This window comes from Vulpes lagopus, chromosome 2, assembly GCF_018345385.1.
Source record: "Vulpes lagopus strain Blue_001 chromosome 2, ASM1834538v1, whole genome shotgun sequence".
NCBI lineage: Eukaryota > Metazoa > Chordata > Mammalia > Carnivora > Canidae > Vulpes > Vulpes lagopus.
Window position 1 is genome coordinate 118,414,470 of NC_054825.1, and position 21,221 is coordinate 118,435,690.

General features: G+C 34.9%; 1 protein-coding gene across 1 annotated transcript; it reads right to left on the bottom strand.

Moving 5' to 3' along the window:
* Positions 1-18,524: 18,524 nt before the first annotated feature.
* Positions 18,525-20,480, bottom strand: LOC121478051 (metaxin-2-like). Its single transcript, XM_041732824.1, is given in 3 exon segments — positions 18,525-19,171; positions 19,173-19,488; positions 20,476-20,480. Coding segments are annotated over 3 exon segments (840 nt in total). The 3' UTR covers positions 18,525-18,652.
* Positions 20,481-21,221: the final 741 nt, after the last annotated feature.

Sequence of the window (21,221 nt, forward strand, 5' to 3'; positions counted from 1 at the left end):
TTGAGAACTTCTTAAATTTGATGGAAAGCATTAATCTATACATCTAACAATTTCAAATGGAATAAAGGCAAAGATATCCATACTAGTACTAATCATACACAAAATATTTAAAGACAAAGAGAACCTTCCTTGAAAGCAGCAAAAGAAAAAATCTTGCCAAGTGAAAGAAAACCCCAGTAAGGTTAATAGATGGCGTCTCATCAGAAACAACATAGGAATGAGCTCAGAGGATGGCATATTAGAAATGCTAAGCAAAAAACCACCAACAGAGAAAAAATGTAAGTTATTTAAACAACCCAATGAAAAGAAAGGGATGAGAGATTGGATGAAAAAACAAGATCCAAATATATGCTGTCACCAGGGAACATACTTTACTTCAAAGATATAGATTGGTGAAAATAACAAAATAGAAAAAGATATACCATGTAAAGAGCAAACATAAAGGAGCTGGAGTGGCTATATCAGCCAAATAAACTTTATTTTTTTAAAAAAGATTTTATTTATTTATTTATTTATTTATTTATTTATTTATTTATTTATTTATGACAGACACACAGAAAGAGGCAGAGACATAGGCAGAAGGAGAAGCAGGCTCCTCTCAGCGAGACCCATGTGGGACTTGATCCTGGACCCTGGGATCACACCCTGAGCCACAGGCAGACATTCAACCGCTCAGCCACTCAGGCATCCCAGACAAAATAAACCTTAAAACAAAAAAATGTTATTAGAGAAAGAGTGGTATTTATTAGCAATAAAAGATTAAATATACAGGAAGATGGAATATGCAACAATTATAAATACATACACAAATAAAAACAGAAGCCCCAAATACATAAAACAAAGTGATAAAATTGAAGGAAGAAACAGATAATTCAAAAATAACAGTTGCACACTTCCATTTCACACTTTGTATAATAGAACTAGGCAGAGGAGTAAATACAGACTTAGTTTAGCATTATGGAAATCAATAACTGTACTACACCATATTGAAATTAGAATAAAGGGCAAAAAGCACACGATCATCTCCGTAGATATAGAAAAGACATTTGACAAAATCTAACACTCTTTTGTGATAATACACACTCAATAAACTAGGAATAGAAGGAAACTTCCTCGATCTGATAAAGGATATCTTTTTTTTATTAAAGATTTTATTTATTTATTCAGGAGAGACAGAGACAGAGAGAGAGAGAGAGAGAGAGAGAGAGAGAGGCAGAGACACAGGCAGAAGGAGAAGCTGGCTCCATGCAGGGAACCTGATGTGGGACTTGATCCCAGGTCTCCAGGATCATGCCCTGGACTGAGGCAGTGCTAAACCACTGAGCCACCCAGGGATCCCTGGTAAAGGATATCTTGTGCAAAGAATGCACAGCTAAGCTATTTAGTGATAAAAGATTGAATGCTTTTCTCCAAAGTTAAGGAACAAGGTATGATGTATTCTCTCATGGTTTCTATTTAACATTGTACTAACCAGGTGAGTTAGGCAGTGAAAAACAAACAAACAAATAAATAAATAGATAAATAAGTAAAACACACCCAGATTGGAAAGGAAAGTTAAAACTCTCTGTATAGTAAAACTATCTGTATAGATTTGATCTTGTCTATGAAAAATTGAATCTACTAAAAACCATTGGAATCAATAAATGAATTTAGCTAATTTGAATGTAATTTCACTCACATTAGCATCAAAAAGTATAAAATTCTAATAATAATAAACAATGAAGTACAATACTTACACGATCGAAAACTATACAATATTGTTAAAAGAAAAACAAAACCTAAATAAATGGAAAGGCATCCCACATTTATGGGTTAGAGGACATAATATTATTAACACGGCAGTACTGCCAAAATGGATGGACAGATGCAACACATTCTCTAGCTCAATACCAGCTTCTTTGCAGAAACTGACAAGATGATCCTAAAATTCATATTGAAATACAAGGGACCCAGAATAGCCAAAACAATTTTGAAAAAGAACAAAGTTGGAAGACTCACATTTGCCAATTTCTAAACTTAATACATAGCTGCAGTAATCAAGATGAGGTAATACTAGCATTAGGGATAGACTTATAAATAAATAGAATATAATTGAGAGTCCAGCCATAAACTCTTAAATTTATGGTTAATTTATTTTCAACAAAGTTATCAAGACATTTGACTGGTTTGACTGGGGGAAGATCAGTCTTTATAACAAATGGTGCTGGGACAACTGAATATCCACACCAAAAGAATGAAGTTGGACCTCCTTCCTTACAGAACACAAAAAAATTAACTAAAAATCAATCATAGACCAAAATGTAAGAACTCAAACCGTAAAATTATTATATAATAATAATTTTAAAAAGCTCAATTTAAAAAATTGGCAAAGGATTTGAATAGACATTTGCCCCATAAAACATGCACAGATGAAAAGACATTTAACATTACTCATTAGGGAAATGCAAATATTTTCACTAGGAGATACAAATAAGAGAAATCTAGAGAGATCTGGTGAAACAATATTCAACATTTCAAAAGTCTAACAGGATTCCTTATGTGTGCCCATACTTTAAACTTATTGCTCATTTTGTTTTCTTTGTTTTTTTGTTTTTTTTAATTTTATTTATTTATGATAGGCACACAGTGAGAGAGAGAGAAGCAGAGACATAGGCAGAGGGAGAAGCAGGCTCCATGCACTAGGAGCCCCACGTGGGATTTGATCCCGGGTCTCCAGGATCGCGCCCCGGGCCAAAGGCAGGCGCTAAACCGCTGCGCCACCCAGGGATCCCTTATTGCTCATTTTGTGTTTGCATTTAGTTATATTGAAAATGTCCAAGTCTTATGATAAGGAATATAAATTCTCTCAATCTCTATCTCTCTGGATACATAAATAGATTGATGATAGAAAGATGGTAGGTAGATAAAAGATATATAAAATTCCCATTATTTGAATTTTATTCTATAGTTTATTTTTTATTGCTTCAAGATTTTATTTATTTATTCATGAGAGACACAAAGAGAGAGGCAGAGACACAGGCAAAGGAAGAAGCAGGCTCTTCACAGGGAGCAGAATGCAGGACTCGTTCCCAGGATCCTGGAATCACGCCCTGAATGGAAGGCAGACGCTCAACCACTGAGCCACCCAGGCATCCCTATTCTTTACTTTTTATTCCATCTTTAGACCAAAGAGGACATTCTATCCTTTGCTGCAATGAAGTTTTATTCTAAAAGAAAAACATGATTATGGGAAAATTTACTTTTAAGTAGATTTTTAAAAATTAAAACAATGTTGATTTTTGTGTGTTTATACAGATCAAGGGAAAAAATAAAATGTGGGTGAGATTCTATATGATGTCATTATTCATAAAGTATGGGAGAAATAAGACCATGATTTGGGAAGGATGTTAAAATTAATTTAAAATGAAGCATATCCTGGAAATATATGGAGTAGGCAGTTAAAAATAATTGAGTGATGAACATTAAGGAGGGCATGTGATGTAATAGGCATTGGGTGTTACATAAGACTGATAAAACACTGATTTCTACCTCTGAAACCAGTAATACATTACATGTTAATTCATTGAATTTAAATAAAATAAAAAAATAATGGGAATTACGGTTAATAAACAAGTTTTATAAACAAAACAAAAAATCACTGTTACTAAAACATGGGAATTTGGGCAATTATATATGACCCTTTTTTTTGTCATGATAGAAAAAGTTTTTTTTTTTTGTCAAGGTCTTTTCTACAAAGACTTTATCAAAATACAGCCAACACTCTCATCTTTCACTGGTACTATATTAAATACTACCTAAGTTGGAAACAATAGACCCTAAAATTATTAATATTTCTTTGAAATCTTAAAAAATTACCTTGGAATATCATTAATCATTATTATTCTCTCCCCTCCCCCTCTCTCTCTCTCTCTCTCTCTCTATATATATATATATATATATATATATATATGCATATATATATATGCAAATGCTTAACCAACTGAGCCACCTGGGTGCCCCTATAAATCGTATATCTAATAAGGCACTGGTAACCAGAAAATACAAAGAACTTATATAATAATAATTAAAAAACCCTCAATTTAAAAGTGGTTATAGTGGTTAAATTTTATACATCTATCAGTACTTTTTTTTATTACTATAGCATCATCAAAGGAAGGTAACCGGTATTAGAATTATAAATAATTTTTTCAACCAATGAAAGCATAAAACATCTCTGTAATTCTCCATGGACTCTAGAACCAAGATTTAATGAGACCCAACATTTACATTAACAGGTTTTCAAAGTAAAATGTTCTGCTCAGGTTATCATAATAGTAGAAAGATGTTTCCCCTCCCCAGTCTTCCTCCAGCAATATTTAAAATTAAAATCAATATTTAAAGATTTCTTTTACTTTGGAATGATGTTATTTTTCTCATCAAATATCCTTTCCTTCTCTTCATGAGTATTTGTCGAATTCACAAGTGGGTAAAAAAATTTGGCTTAGAAATTTAAGCTCTTCTGTTTCCTGAAATTCCTGTCATATTTCTTGTTGTAGAGGTGGAAAACCTCTTGTGGGAGTGCTGCATACAGATTAAAAGTCAGAAAAGGCCTCATGTTTTCTTTTTCATCTGAGTTCCGTAAGAGTTTGGCCTCTCAGCCGTACACATCTCAAAATCTGATTGGCAGCTAAAGCCATAGCAAGTATTTAGTAATACCTTCTGTTTACTTATTGATTAAGGATGATTTGGTCTGTGAAAACCTATGCCAGTCAGCCTTTCCAGAGACTGACTTATTCCAGGGAACAACCCATGCTGAAAAAAAAAATTCTTTCTTTCTATTAGGAATATCTATCTTGGAAAAATGAAGATTCAACAGAACTTGAAAAATGTACCGAGGTACTAAATATACTGATGCAGATGTTCTGGGAAGTAAATAGAATTAGAGAAAATATGTCTGCCTAGAGATAAGCATAGTACAGCCTTATCATGGCTGGTAGGAATTTCTTTTTAGGTGAATACCAACAAAATAAATAGTTCTCTGTTTTCCAAATTGTCTCTTTTTCTTCTTATTTAGTATTTATATTTGATTGGTAGATTAAATGAATCTGCAGTTGGCTCTGATCTCTACTTTGTACAATATGATGGAGCTATTAATAGTTTCTGCTCAGGGATAATCTGTCCTCTTTAGACCTTCTCTCAACTAATGAGTCTAGGAGAGATTTTAATGAACACCTGGTTTTTTGTCACTCAGCATTATTTCTCATCCCCCCTTTTTTTCTTTTTATCTGGAAGAGAGAGGAGCAAGATAGCACTACAACATCGTTCTAGGGAATCATTCTTTCTATTATCTCCATAAGTGACGGTGGAGAGATTGACTCTATACTTCTTCACTCAATTGTATATTTTAGGAGTAGGACTTGGTTAAGTCATTGGCTTTTCCTGATGTTCAGCCACAATGATTGAAGAATAATCCAGTCATCCTTTATGGGAGGGAGAGAACATTTGCTGAGGCTGGTGGGAGGAAGATGGCTTTTTTTTTTCACCCTGAGGGGCATGATGTGAGGAAGTGAAGTCAAGATCTGTAGAAGCCGTGCTATCTATCTACTGTAAGGGGAGAACCTAAAACTGCCAAAAGAACCAATTTTGAAACCTCAGGACAAAGTTACTACCATGGAAGGCAGAGCAGAGAGATGGAGAAGAGTAGGCCTTTGGTCATGCCATTTGAGCCCCGGGGGAGGGGAAAAACTCATCGGAAATTAAATGTTTATATGGACCTTTTAATTATCAATGAGTAGATTTAATTTACATTTAAGTTCTATTTACTTTAGAGTTTCTGTCACTTGGTAATAACACAGCCAAAGAAATGTTACTCAACTGATAAAGAAGTGAATGCTCATTTACTAAAGAGAATAATTTTCTTTATTTATATACATATCGGACCATCAGAGAAATTTATCACAAAATTTAGTGTATGTGTTTTCAGTCAGTGGGGTGATTCTGTGTGATTGGGAAGCACAAACAGAGTCACGCTGGGCTGGGGTGTGAACCTTGTAACACTTCGTTCCAATCTCAACTTTAGACCAGAGGGGAAATGCCATTTTGGAGGTCAATGCTTTCTTTTCTTTTCTTTTTTCTTTTTTTCGGATGTCACACTTAAATGCTTTATGCTGTGAATTTCTTGGATACCGTGAAAAGCCTATTTTAGAGGCTTAAGGCATGGTGCTCAAAAACTCCCTGGATGTTTTTAACCTTTTAAAAAGAAATATTGGCATATTGCTTTTCTTTGTTCACATTTGGGTACTCCTTAATAGAGGGTCAACAATGTCTGCTAAAGACTACAGATGGCAGCTGCCTGCAATTTCCTCAATTTTCTATAATTTCCTCTGGCCTTTGCACTTCAAATGAGCAATGAGGAATTTCTTCAAAAATTATTTTAGATGAATGCTATACTTATATTACATAAAAACTCTAAGTTATAATCTATCATCTCCTGCAATAAATCCTACCATACCTATGTTGGATTTCCTATGACATCCTCCCCTACCAGGCAAGTCCTCTTCCACATTTATTTCTCCTTTAGAAGGCTGGCTCTTTGTTTTGTTCTTTCCCTGTGGTACACCATTTTAACAGGTCAATTTTAGGAACACTTTGAGTTATTTTTCATTCTGTTTTTATTTTGAAAGACTGAGAGTTTGCATCTAGTTTTTCACAGAATAAGCACTTTTGTTATTTCAAATCTGATTGTCTTGTGCCAGGCTTGAAGTCTTAGGCTGTATACAGATGGTTTAAAGGGAAAAAAAGTCTTGGGAAGAGTTCATTTGATTTTATCAAAGTGAAAATCTGGCCTAATAGTTCAAACTTTCCAAAATGTTGAATTAGTGGGCCAAATTATCTGGAATGGCTCTTCTAGGTAGAGTTTATCTTTTATCTCTTTATTCACTCTTGAATATCTAAAAATATGAATTTTGTTCTGATACTACACTTTATATCCAGGATTACCAATTCTAAACGTGGAATTCAGTCTCTAATTTTATTTTTTATACCATTTCTACTGGGCTTTCCAACAGTGCCTTTATTTCTCAATGCAATCTTTTGCTCTAACAATTAGAATGCAGAATCCTTGGCTTTGCTTTTTTTTCCTCAGACCCCAAATGCAGGCATTTCACATTGTTCTGTCCTTAATCTTTATTTCCTTTTCTTTTTTGCTCATTATCTGCTTCCAAGATCTCAAAAGTCAACTTCAAGTGTAACTTAACTTCAAAATCCATGTTCGTCAGCTCCAATTACTATGCAGAGAGCCAAATCCAAACATTTAACACCTGCTTAACATGTCCATTTAAAAGCCTCCTCATTAGTTCAACTTTAACAGATCCCATTTTCTTTCACCCTAAATAAGAACTTCCTTCTTAGACCGGACAACTTGGAGTTAGTATTTAGTTAGACTGCTTATTCTTTTGAAGCCAACATCCATTCAATCAGCAAATTCTCTCTACTACACATTCAGGCTTTTCTTTCTATTCCTTTCCTACAATTCTGCAACAAATCTTTTTTTTTTTTTTTAATTTTTTTATTTATTTATGATAGTCACAGAGAGAGAGAGAGAGGCAGAGACACAGGCGGAGGGAGAAGCAGGCTCCATGCACCGGGAGCCTGATGTGGGATTCGATCCCGGGTCTCCAGGATCGGGCCCTGGGCCAAAGGCAGGCGCCAAACCGCTGCGCCACCCAGGGATCCCTGCAACAAATCTTAATTACCACTTGACCGATTTCTTGCAAGAATTTCTTCCCTAGGCCCCTTATGTCTAGTCTCTCATTTTTCATGGACATGGATAGGTCAATCTTGTTAAAGCATAGCTCTGTACTTTTCAGACCTTCATTCAAACTCTACCATTGTAAATGAATACAATCACAATTTTCTAGCACAACTTTTAATCACCTTTACTACCTTTTCAGCTTTACTGCTTGCTATTCCTCAACCTGAGGAGTGAGGATACTTCACCATTCAGTGCCTCAACCTGAGGATTGCTATTCCTCAATCTGAGGATTGACGATACTTCACCATTCAGTGCCTCCCCAGTCCATACAAATCCTTACACCTGGAATAATCTCCCATTATTCATTATTCATTATAAAGTTGCTAAAGCATCCCAACCTTCAGAATCTCTTCACTACCTATCTCCCAGGATGTGTCTTTTCTTTTTCTTGACTTTTTTTTTTTTTAAAAAGATTTATTTATTTGAAAGAGAGAGAGAGACTACAAGCAGGGAAAGGGGCAGAGGAAGAGCGAAGAGGAGAGAATCAGACTCCTTACTGAGCATGGAGCCCTGGGAGCTAGATCTCATGACCCTGACATCCTGACCTGAGCCGAAATCAAGAGTTGGATGCTTAACTGACTGAGCTTCCCAGGTGCCCCTTTTCCTTGACTTTTATTAAATCAAATATTTTGTTATTGCTACTATTTTAAAGTTATTTTCTATTTAAAATTGTTATTTTAAAAATATTTATTAATTTTTGCATTGTTATTATTGTGCATCTTCTTGCCAAGAAGCTATAAGTTCCTCCGGAACTGGTAATTCGTAACATTCATTTTTCTATTCTCCGTAGTACCTAGTGAAGGAACTGCCAGGGGCTTAAGCACATCTTTGAATGTATTGCCAATTCTGTGCAAACTGAACAAGGTTATGAAACAGCCCTCAACACTTTACTTTTGTTTAAAGATTTTATTTATTTATTCACGAGAAACACAGAGAGAGAGGCGGAGACATAGGCAGAGGGAGAAGCAGGCTCCCATGGAGCCAGGAGCCTGATATGGGACTCGATTCTGTGATACTGGGGATCTGAAGCTGAAGGCAGACACTCAACCACTGAGCCACCCAAGCGTCCCAACACTTTACATTTTTTATTCTGCTCACAAGTAATTAGCTTCTCTAAGCGGAGTAAGGCTTTCTTCTCACTGACCTATGTGAAATATAGGTCTTTGTAACATCAGGGTAAATTAGTTAAAAAAATAAATATATAAGAAGGTTCCAAATAAGCAATGTGACCAGAACCTCAGATGTTTTCTCACTCTCCCGTGCAATAACTAGGGGTTTGAGGACTGAGCCTGCTGCTGAATAGTCATGTGGCATTGGTTAGAATATATCATCTTTGTAAGTTGTTTTTTTTTTTTTTAAGTTGGTTTTCTTATACTCCATGCTGATGTTAAGCAAAAACAAGACAGTATATGTAAAGAAGTGATACAGTGAAAATGCTCAATACACAATAGCCACTAGTGATATATCATGTGTGATAGACTACTTCTTCTTAGCTAAAACTCAAATTCCCATCTACTGAGTGAGATCTCTGAAACTATAGATGTGACTGCTCCTCCCAGGCTTAAGTTGCATTCCCTGCTTTTCTTGAATCAAATTGCTGATGTCCTTCCTACCTTGCTTAGAAGATCATAAAATCTGCCATGATGTTTCATCCTTGAATTGTTGCAGAAGGATAGAAAAATTGGCAGTTATTCTTACGATTTTTTTTTTTTACTTATCATCATTCAAAACTGTTTCATTTGTATAGCACAGCCCCAGACAGATGGGAGCTTTATTTTTTTATTAACTTCTAATAATATAAATGTTTTGATCTATTCCTCTACCTTATTAGCATATAAATGATAGAGCATTGTCTAAATAAGAAACAGATTGAGCGCACATTTTGAAGGACTATTTATAAGCTTCCTTAACTCGTGGTCAGTGCAACACATGTCACATTGCCATTATCAGTCATTCCTGACATCTGTCTAGTGCTTTACAGTTTACAAAACACCACCCACCACATCATCTGCTCTGAGATTTGCAAAACCCAGTTAGGAAGGCAGGGCAGGTATCATTATTTCAATATTATAAGTGAGGAAACTGAGGCTCTCAGAAATTAACTTTATGCATAGAGTCATGTAGCTTATAATGGAGACCAACATTGAGAATAGTGTTCTGGCTTTTTTTTTTTTTTTAAGAGAGAGAGAGAGTGCAAGGGAGTGGGAGAGAGAGAGAGAATCTTAAGCAGGGTCTATACCTGCAAAACCAAATAGAATGGGCAGAGATGCCACCCTGCCTCATCTTTAGGGACCTCTGCCTCTATCATATAATCAAGCCTGTCTAACCTAATGGAAAACATAAAAAAAAAAAAAAAAAGAAACAAAAGGTCATATGACCTACTGGAGACTGAGTGATCTTTCATTTGGTTTGCTCAATGTGGATTAAGAAGCTGCTTTCTCAACATTCAGCAAAGTGACCATGTGACTCAGCCCAGTTGGCATGCATTTATTTTGAATATGCAGAGTATACTGGTGTAAAGTGACCGATGTAAAGTGGATATAGTTTTATCTGTCATGAGGAATTGAGGCAACAAGCGAGATATATATATATATATATATATATATATATATATATATATATATATATATATATAAAAGAGTGGTCATCTTAAGAAGCACGCAATACTCTTAAAGCTAAATGTTACCTCATGAAGGTTTTCCTTGCATGAATAAATTATGAAAATACTTACTTTAGTCACCTTTTATATAGACATTTTAATCTGACATGAAATTGTTTACCTTTTTCCTTAAATCTAAATGGGAATTTTAATTCCTTGAATTATGTTAGCCAAGTACACCTGCCCAGTATTCTTTCTGTAACAATAACTATCAAACTGAAAAATTAGATGTATTTACTCTTGATAAATTTGACGGTCCATTTGGAAAGTCCTCCTTTTGGTATTTAACAGGATTTAATAGGTTTGGACTAAAACTTACTTCGGTGTGTCTTTGAAAGATATTGTGGGGTAAAAATATAGGTAAGTTTAGCCAGTACCTCCTGTAACATTAAAAAAAACTGTTCATTAAAAACAATTTTTTTTTAAAAAAAGAGGGGGTGTACCTGGGTGACTTGTGGTTGAGCATCTGCCTTTGGTTCAGGTCATGATCCCAGGGTTCTGGGATCAAGTCCCACCTCGAACTCCCTGTAGGAAGCCTGCTTCTCCCATTGCCTGTGTCTCTGCCTCTCTCTCTATGTCACTCATGAGTAAATACATAAGATCTTTAAAAAAAATATTTTTTTCTTCCATGGATGGTGTCTAGAGGCATTCAGAATAGTCCAGTGTTTGACATACCATCACAGACTGTCTTACAACATAGTCTAACAAAACCAGGCTGTTAGGACCAGGGCCAGTCATGGTGTCCTTAGGGCTGAGTGCCAGGTCCCTGTCCACACTCCCATCACTGCCATCTATGCTCAGCCAAGGGCCTTTCTGGAGAATTTGGTTCCTAGGCTGCTGTGTTTTCCAAGGTGTTGGTAGAAGATGGTTCTGAGGAACATGACAAGGTGTCCTCACAAATAAGATTCCTTAGCAACATCTGTGGAGTCCAATGGGAACAGGGGTGGACTGGCTTCTCCAGAGTATCTGCGTGTACATTGTGGCACCTATAGGGCAGGGTGTCAGTGTTCCTGATATACCCCTGTGTGCCCAGAACACCTGGGAAACAGCTTGCCAAACCCAGCCTTCTTGTTCCCCAATATCAACCAAAACCTTTGTCAGCAAACTTCCCATGAAGTTCCAGGTCAGGAAGACCACAGCCTTTGGTTGCTGTTGCCTTTTCAAGCAGATCATCCCCCTGTCTGTGTGGCCCCAGCAGACTGGCTGCCCCCTGGGGCACTGCAGTGCTTTCACTGTCATTTGACATCAGCTGGGATGCTCTGGCCAGCTGGCCTCAGGACAAGTGTGGGCAGAGAGCACAAGGCAGTGGACAGCTGAGAAAGATGATTTCAAGAACTTAATGTTGCAGTCAGAGGTCATCTTCCACTAGAGTTTAGAGTCTAAGTGTTGGATTTTTTGTTAGTTTTGGATTTATGGGAGGAAAATAGAAAATTCTTGTTCTTTCTGTAAGAAAAACAAAACAAAACAAAGCAGGCTGTCTTGAATCCCTAGGAATAGAATTGTTTACCTTTATACCAAGAAGGTTCTGAAGGCATCAAAATCCTCATGTGGCCTGTGCCCAGGCCAACTTAGTGGAGTTCATGCTGTGAGATCTAAAGGTCTCCTGAGGTTGTCTGAAAAAACATGTCAGCAGGGTGCTTGGTGGTTCCATGTGTGCTAAATGTGTCTGTGCCAAGGTCAAGAGTGCTTTCCTCATTGACGAGCAGAAAATTGCTGTGAAAGATTTGAAGCACAAGTACTGTCAGAAAGTTAAATTTAAAAATGAAGATTTTTTTGGAGGGGGAAGCAGAAAGCAAAAAAAAAAAAAGTTTTATAGTCTCATCCTTTAGAATGAGACAAAGTAAATGAGTACTATTAGAATAAAAGGATGGAAACTAAGGGGAAAATGAGTTTAACTCCGACAAACACCTGGAGAACTGAAGAAGCATTTTGTTTAATAAATTTCCAGACAAGAAATTTTTTTTCCATGTTGAAAATATAGAGCATTTCCTACTCTAAATAAACATGCTTCCTAATTTAGCATGAACTTCCTCATGCTAATTAAGCAACTTTAAATATTATTTGTTGTGGTCAATGACATGACTTTATCTACCTTGTTTTCCCACCAGAAATATATGTATGACATCCGGACACTGTTAGGGAATACATTTTCACTGAGGTTCCCATGGTCTGCAACACCTATTGTTTAAAACACAATAAACTGGCAGAGAGTGAATCTATAATAAAACCAGCAACAGTTGCTTGGCACCTGGAAATACATGATGTGATACAATTATGAAGTATTATGTAGGGCAAACTGGCACTCTTACACAAACCTTAGGACTGTTAGTGACTAGCACAGGTATGTACCTATTTCTCACTCAATTTCCTTTACTGATAGGAGCCAGACACAGTTTAACTCTCACTGTGAACCAAATGTTTTCATACCATCCTTTAGGGACTAACAAATGATCTTCTGCCCTCATATCCAATGAAAAGATATTTTGAGGACTTAGTGACACCATGCCTCGTTCCCTCTTTCAAAAGTATGAGCAAACATAATGTAGTTTCTTCTAAAGGGATCCATAGGAAAAAACCAATTAAGCTTACATCAGGAAACTAGAGTATTATTAGATTCCAATATCTACTCATGGAGAAGAAAACATTTTTTAAAAGTATTTTCCATTTTTTTTTTTGTGAGTAGGCTGTCCTTCTTTACAATCAATCACTGGCCTACTAAAAAAAAAAAAAACCTGTTAGGATTAATAAATGATATCTGTAGGATTTGTGGAGGTGGACAATACACTGAACAAAATGTTTTCAATTTCTATTGTCCCCAAATACTCAGTTTTATGCATTACTTCTCTCTTTTAAAGTAGGATAATCAAGTCTTAATGCAGTCAATTTTATTTCATAATACAATTACTTTGTAGTTTATCCACCTAAACTATCGGAAGAGCTAACCGATTGGTAAAAATATCACAGATTACATTTAACTAAATTCAAACGGAAGTTGAGTTTAATACTTGGCTAAGGGGCCAAAATTAACTTAAACACACTATACAAAGTATACACATACAATTAGAGGGAAAGATCTCATTAAATTAAACAAAATGACAAGAACAATATAAACTCTTAATGAGAAGAACAGCACACAATTGAATCAAATTAGAAAAGAGGAATTGAAATTATCCTTGAAGGGTTTAGATTTTATCATTAGATTCACTTTTATTACCAATGATTTTTCATTTTCAGAAGTGTCTTTTACCCACAAACTAAGGAGTTTTCAATTAATAAATATAAGTACGTTACATAGAAAATGTGGGACTTAAGTTGAGAAAACTTTATAGTAATCTCAAAGGTTTCTCATTTCAGTACTGTGATTTATTTCCTGGTCTATTTCCTACCTACATCATGGACATCATGAGTCATTGTTTCTCCAAACTACGTTTTTTCCCTTCAATGAATAATCTTTCCAGTATAAATCTGATTGACCTTCTCACTTTATGTCTTTCTTCCTTCCCTTTTTTTTCTAACTTGGATTATTTAAAATATTTATTTTGAGTCTCCAGGTCATCCTGAATATGGCCATAGGCCATATGGGAAATAGCTTTCTCTTTTGTGTAATATGAGTAAGTAGTTAACATACTAATTATCTATCATAATGCTTAATAATCAGAGACTCAAGAAAACTAAGTGATGGTTATCAACTGAATTCTGGAATCAGAATATTTGAGTTCAAATCTCAGCTCTAAAACTTACTAGTTGTGTGGTCTTGGGAAAATTGAATGAACTTTCTGAGTTTTAATTTTCTTATTTGGTAAAAGGGAGCAATACTAATACTTGGCCTAAATTATACTAATTAGAGAGGGAATTACAGCCTTTAAGGAAACTAAGCATCCAAAAGAAGAGCTAAGACAGAAAAAAACAAACAAACAAAAAAAGCATTATTGTGATAAAGAACTATTAATTACATTTTAAAACAAATTAGTATTGTTAAAAAAAATTTAGTGCCTTGAGACTTGCAATTTACATGTGTTACAAGTCTAGGAAAGAAGAAAACTCATGTTTGATCCATTTTATACATACTGACAAATATTTCTGTTATGTTTGTTGCATGGGTATCTGTGCTCCCTTCTTTAAGAATACCTTTGTGGCAAGAAGGTACAAAAAAAAGAATATTTGCATTAAACGCCGTAGACAATGCAAATTGTAAATGGAATTTTAGTAATTTTCATATCTTGCATTTCATATCTTTCTTATACCTAGTATTCGTATAATAAATTATCTAGGTTATATAAAAAACAGTGAGTATCTTTACTTTCTTAAGTGTTTATTTGCTTTGTTAAGAAAAATTCCATAGGTAATTTTTTCAGCTTAAAAAAGGAAATTACAGATAAGCAATACTGAGGAAAGTACTACTACAATTCCTGGCACCCTCAGATAACTACTCCTAACAATTAGGTGATCTAATGCTACTTGTATATGAATGTATGTTTGATAAAAATGGGATCCAAATAGACACTATGTAATGTGGCAATTCCTTTACCTAGCACAATCCATGGCCTATAGTAGATGTGTAATAAATATTTTAGTGAGTGAGTAAATGAATAATTGGGTCCTAATAACAAGCAAAGGAAAATTCTTTTGGAAATATTTGATTAAGTTTATTAAAAATCAGGATTCTTACTGGAATTATTTTACTTGCTTAGATCCATTTGGTAAAGAAACGCATATTTACTACAGTGAGCTTTGCATTCAAACAACAAAAAATACTTTTCCATTTATATATACCTTTTATATTTCACAGTGCTAGTTTTCATGTTCTTCAAGTATATTTGAGGAATTTTGATTTTTTAATTGAAATTATGAAGGATAATATGGTTACAATAATAGCAAAAGTGGTTATTTTGCCTGAATAGGAGTATTTCTGGCATTTTACTCTACAATGTGATGTTGGCCCGTGGTTTCAGGAAGATATTGTTTAATGTACTAATAAAGAATATTTGCTCACATTTTCCTATGGATTTTTACAAGGAATTCCTTTTTCTGGTTAATGAAGATGACCATTTTTCTTCTTCTTTGATCTATTAATAGGAGAAATTTAATGAATCAATTCTGTAATGTTAAATCATCTTAGCATTCTTGGAAGTAGTTAAAAATAATTACTTCCTGATATTTTTTTCAAGATCTTGGTATTATTTATAAGTGATAATGTTCTTTGGTTTTCTTTTTTCTCTGTGATCTCTCTCAGGTTTTGGCAGCAAGTTTATGCTAGCTTCAAAAAATAAATTGGAACTCTCCGTTTAACTCTATGATTCAGAAGAAAAATTTAAATAGCACCAATATAAGGATTATTTCTACTTATAAGATGAGGTAGGGAGTGCCTGGGTGGCTCAGTGGTTGAGGGTCGGCCTTTGGCTCAGGGCATGATCCCAGGATTCTAAGATCGGGTCCCACATCGGGTTCCTTGCAGGGAGCCTGCTTCTCCCTCTGCCTGTGTCTCTGCCTCTCTCTCTGTGTCTTTCATGAATAAATAAATAAAATGTTTGGAAAAAAAAGATGAAGTAGGACCCTTAAATGGAATAATCTGTATCTGTTTTCTTCTTTTGTAGTAGACTTTTGTATTGTACTTTTGTAGTATATATATATATATATATATATATATATATATACTTTTAATTTTTGAGGTAATTATAGGTTCACATGAAGTTGTAAATGATATACAGAGATCCCATGAACTACTTATGCAGTTTTCCCACTGGTACCATCTTACAAAATATAGTTCAATATCACAACTAGTTTATTGGCATTCCTACAGTCAAGATACAGACCATTGTCACTACCATAAAGACCACTCATCACTTGTCTCATATTACTCTTTTATAGCCACATCGACCTCGCTCCCCTCCTCATCTTAACTCCTATGAACCACTAATATGTTTTACATTTCCATAATTGTGTCATTTTAAGAAGTTAGATAAATAGAATCATATGGTTTGTTACCATTTGGCATAGTGGGGTTTTTTCCTCTTGTAATTCTCTGGAGATTCACCTAATAATAATCCTAGTTCCTTTGTCTTCCATAGAAATTTTAGAATAAACTTGCTTGCTCTAAATGATCTAGCTACCACAAATCTTCCTGGGTTTTTCACAGGAACTATATTAAACTGAAATATTTATTTAAGGATAATTGGGATCTTTACTATGCTGTCTTCTAATCCATGTATACAGTATCTCTCCGCACTTATTTAGAATTTTGATTTCTTTTATCAGCATTTTGTAGTTCTCAGCATACAAGTTTTATGCATGTTTTATTGATTTGCACTTAAGTATTTCATTACAAATGATATTGTATTTTAAATTCTGATGTCCACATGCTCATTGGTAGTATATAGAAATATAATTGATTTTTGTATGCTTACCTTGTGTCCTGTGACCCTCCTGAACTTATTATCAAAGATTTTTTTGTAGATTCTTTGAGATTTTCATTATAGAAAATTATGTCATTTCCAAATAGAGACAGTTTTTTTATCTTACTTTTCAAACTCTGTGCCTTTTATTTCTTCCTGCATTATTGCATTGGGTAAAACTTCCAGTACACTGCATTGATTAAAGGTGGTGAGACCAGAAATCCTTGCATTTTCCCAATCTTTGGGTAAAAGCATTCAATTTTTCACCCATAAGTATGTTAGCTGTAGGTTTTTCTAGATGATCTCTACCAAGTTGAGGAAGTCCCCATCTATTTCTATTTTTCTGAGAGTTTTTATGTGAATGGGTGTTAAATTTTGTCAAATGCTGTTGACTGATCAGTTGAAATGATTACAAGACTTTTCTATTTAGCCTATTACTATGGTGGATAAAAATTATTGCTTTTCAAATATTCACCCAGTCTCACATGCCTGGAATAAATCCCATTTGGCCATGGTATCTAATACTTTTGTTATTGTTGTATTGCTGAATTCTATATGCTAATATTTAATTTAATTTATTATTTTTAAAGGTTTTATTTATTTATTAGAGAGAGCACAGTCAGGGAGGGGCAGAGGAAAATGGTTTCCAAAATAAAAAATATCTAACAATGAAATGCACCACTGATTAAATTAGAAAAAGAATATTGTCTTAATAGATATAGAAGCATTTAATGAAATTTAGCATTCAGTCCTTAAAAAGACAAGCCAACAACATAAAGCAAAAAATAAATTCCTAAACCTGATTAGGAGTTTTTATAAGAAACTCAGCAGGAAATAATACATATGGTAGTGTAACATTTCATTAACGTTAGGAAGACAAAAACATTTTGATACTTCAACACTATACTGGAAAGTATAGACAAATACTGAAATGCAAAGAATAAAAATTGAAGAAGAAGGAATAAAACTGTTAGCATATGATTAATTGTATGGATAAGCCTAAGTTTTTATAAAGAGGCTCTCAAAACTTAAAAAGAATATTGTCTTGTGATTATATCAAAAACCAGTGTATGAAAATTAATAGTTCCTTTTATACAAGGAATAAGAAATTAGAAAAAAGAAATAAACATAATAAAAACACACAAAAAAAACACAAAAAAAAACCACAAGGTTTTTTTTTTTTTTTTAACTTTTGGGGATAATTTAAAAACTACTGATAAACCTAAATGGAAAGAAATGCAAAGACAGAAGCAAAATGACAAAGGTGTGTTTGCAAGTGCAAAATTCAAGATGTGTGCTTTGTAATGCTGAGAAAGGCAATCAACAAAAGTAACAAAATTAGATTCACTGGAGATTAAATATATTCTGGGGAAAGACTATAGTATTTGTTTTAGAATTTCCTTCTAAAATTACTCATTCACTCATGCATTCATTCAATTAATAATTTTGAGTCCCTATCATGCACATGCATTTGTATAGTATACTTTAATATGCTCAGTGCTGAATTGGTGGGGAACACAGAGAAAAGAGAGTTTCTTTTTTTTTCAGTTCTTTTGCACTTTATTTTTATATGCATACATGTTTCAAGAAAACAGAAATTTCAAGATACAGAGTACAGCATATCAAATGAAATCATTCAGAATTATTTGAAGTACCAGTATAAAGTATAGGATACATTATAGAATTTATTCTGAGGTTTCAAAAAACAGTGTTTTTGGTTTTAAAATTCTGATACCATTATTTACTATAACGTTCAAGTAACATATTTCAAGTTGTTTTTTAAAATAATAACTAAATAAAGACATATCTCTACGATGATCTGATAGATGAGCTGCCTTTACCAGGATCTTCAAAATAGTGCTGTTCAATTCTTCTACAGAAAGCAAGGAGGTTGCTGTAGTTTTTCACCTTCTCAGAAAGTTCATCATTGGTCAATTGTGTGGTAAGAATGGTATACAAATGGCCAAATACTAGTGCATCTAGTTCAGTAGGCTGCTTATTGAAGAAATATGGTTGTGTTCCCAGTCTTTGAGAAAGGGCTTGACAGCCCTGGTCTACATCTTCTAAGACCTGGTCCAGAGTCTTGTTACCCCATCCAATAGCTTTCATCTTACGCTTGACTTCCCACTGTTTCTGATAGGCCAAAATATGATTCAAAGGCCAAGGGTAAGGAGATCCATATCTAGCATGAGTGATCTCCCCTACTGTAGCTTCATCACACCACTGGAGATACAACTCTGCAGTCAACAGCATATTGTTGACCAATTCCATGTGGGCTTTCATTTCTGCTTTTTGGACTTCATCAAGCCCATCACTAAGAGAATGGCCCCTTGGCTTTAACGAATTGGACTATTGGACCAAGTTCTGATACTACTTGATTTCCTACATGAATAAAAGGTACTTTACCAGATGGAGACATATATTCTGCATTTGCCCTACAAACCACTTTGATAGGCAGATTACACATTTGCAAAAAGGCCTGCACAGCAAGAGAAGCTGCATTGTCAGAAAGCAAAATTTGCTCCCCTTTCAGTTGTTGATACAAGGTAGCATTTTCAGGCCAAGGTTCTGCAGCTGCAATCTGCGAGATGAAGGCTTCCGCCACCAGAGACAGGGCGGCTGCGCGCAGGCCCCCGGCGCCCGCTCTGCACCGCCCTCCGCGCGCTCACCAGCCGCTCCCAGGCCCGCTCCCGGCCTCCGCGGCCCACCAGGCGCAGCCGAGAAAAGAGAGTTTTGTAGTAATCTTGGTTAATACAGAATTGATGAGGCAGCCCTTGGATTAAATTTCTTCTGACCAACGAAGGGATACATACAACTCAGGAAAAATCTGAGTCTGTTGTACTTGGAAATGGTTCTCTTTATTTAGGTATAAACACTACTACTCTGTTTGTTCCAGAAAAAATTTAATAATATAAGTAACAGAAATTAGAATCTTTTTCATTTAAGAATCTCCAGGATTTTGAGAAGCTGACATCAATAATGTATTAGTCACTTCATTGGTATCAGTCGATTTGTGAACCAGGCTCATTTCCATCCCTTTTACTACCAGATTATGGTCTAGGTCAGGGATCATTGGTCATATAAAAGAAAAGCAAATGTGGATATTTAGAATGCAAACCTTAGCATTTCCCATTCTGGTAAACTCAGTGGGCGATATTACTAGACTTGAGCCAAAATGCAGGGACTTGCTTCCAAATAGCTTGCCCGAAAATAAAGATAATAGAGGAGCTATTTTCTTTGGTTTCCTTTCACAATTGCTTTGGGTTTTTTGTTTGTTTGGATAAAAACACCAAGGATCATTCTATCATTTGGTTAAAACATAATTCTTGCAGAATCCCTTCCTTCTCCAGATGCAGAAAACAACCCTGTTTAAGTCGGTGGAATAAATCTAAGAAAAAAGGAACTTTTGTCACTATTTTGTGAGGTTGAGAACAAAGGTCTGTGTGAAGGTCATACTCCAGAAGTGTATTCATTACATTCTTTTTTTGTTGTTTAAATATTTTTAAATTTAAAATCAACCAACATATAGTACATTATTAGTTTCAGATGTAGAGTTCAATAATTCATCAGTTTCATGTAACACTCCATGCTCATCACATCACGTGCCCTCCTAATGCCCATCACCCAATTACCCCATCGCCACAGCCACCTACCCTTCCAGGGATCCTCAGTTTGTTTCCTAGAGTTGAGAAACTCATTCAGTTCTACAAAGTAAGAACTTTTTACAAACACCAATTTCCTCTGGACCTCTTGATATTTCTACTAAATGACGTTGCTATTGACTCATTGTAAGTAGTCAAAAATATGGCTTTTTCCTATTAGCTTCACAAGGATTCGTTTATATTTCTATCTCAGTTTTAGACTGTTTTCTCATCTGATATTTCTTCAGATATTTATAGCAGCCTTGTGAGATAGGTAAGGTATTATCATTCTTAATTTACATATGAAGAAATAAAATCTTGTAGGAATGATGTGATTTCCCTTTAGTATTATTTTATTAAATTCATTTACCTAAACACTTATTAGTGAACAGATTTATTGAGTGCCTGCTTTGGCCAAACTCTATGGCAGGAACTCAGTTACCTCTCAAGTTTGATTGTCAATGTTTATAAGTATTAGAAAGATTTCTCATGATAACACCTTCAGGTATTAATTATAAACATTCTTGTTTTAATTCATAGTTTTCCAAGGGGGTCTGTATTATGGTTACAGCTTGTCCAGGCATCAGTTGTAATAATGCACCTACCCTAAGTTCATGCAAATACCCTAAGTTTTTGAATAATATTTTCTTTATTTACAAGTTAGAATCAACAGACAAAGAAAGACAATCCAGGACACTAAATGGGGAGATGACTGAAACCCCCAGGGGCCCCAAATG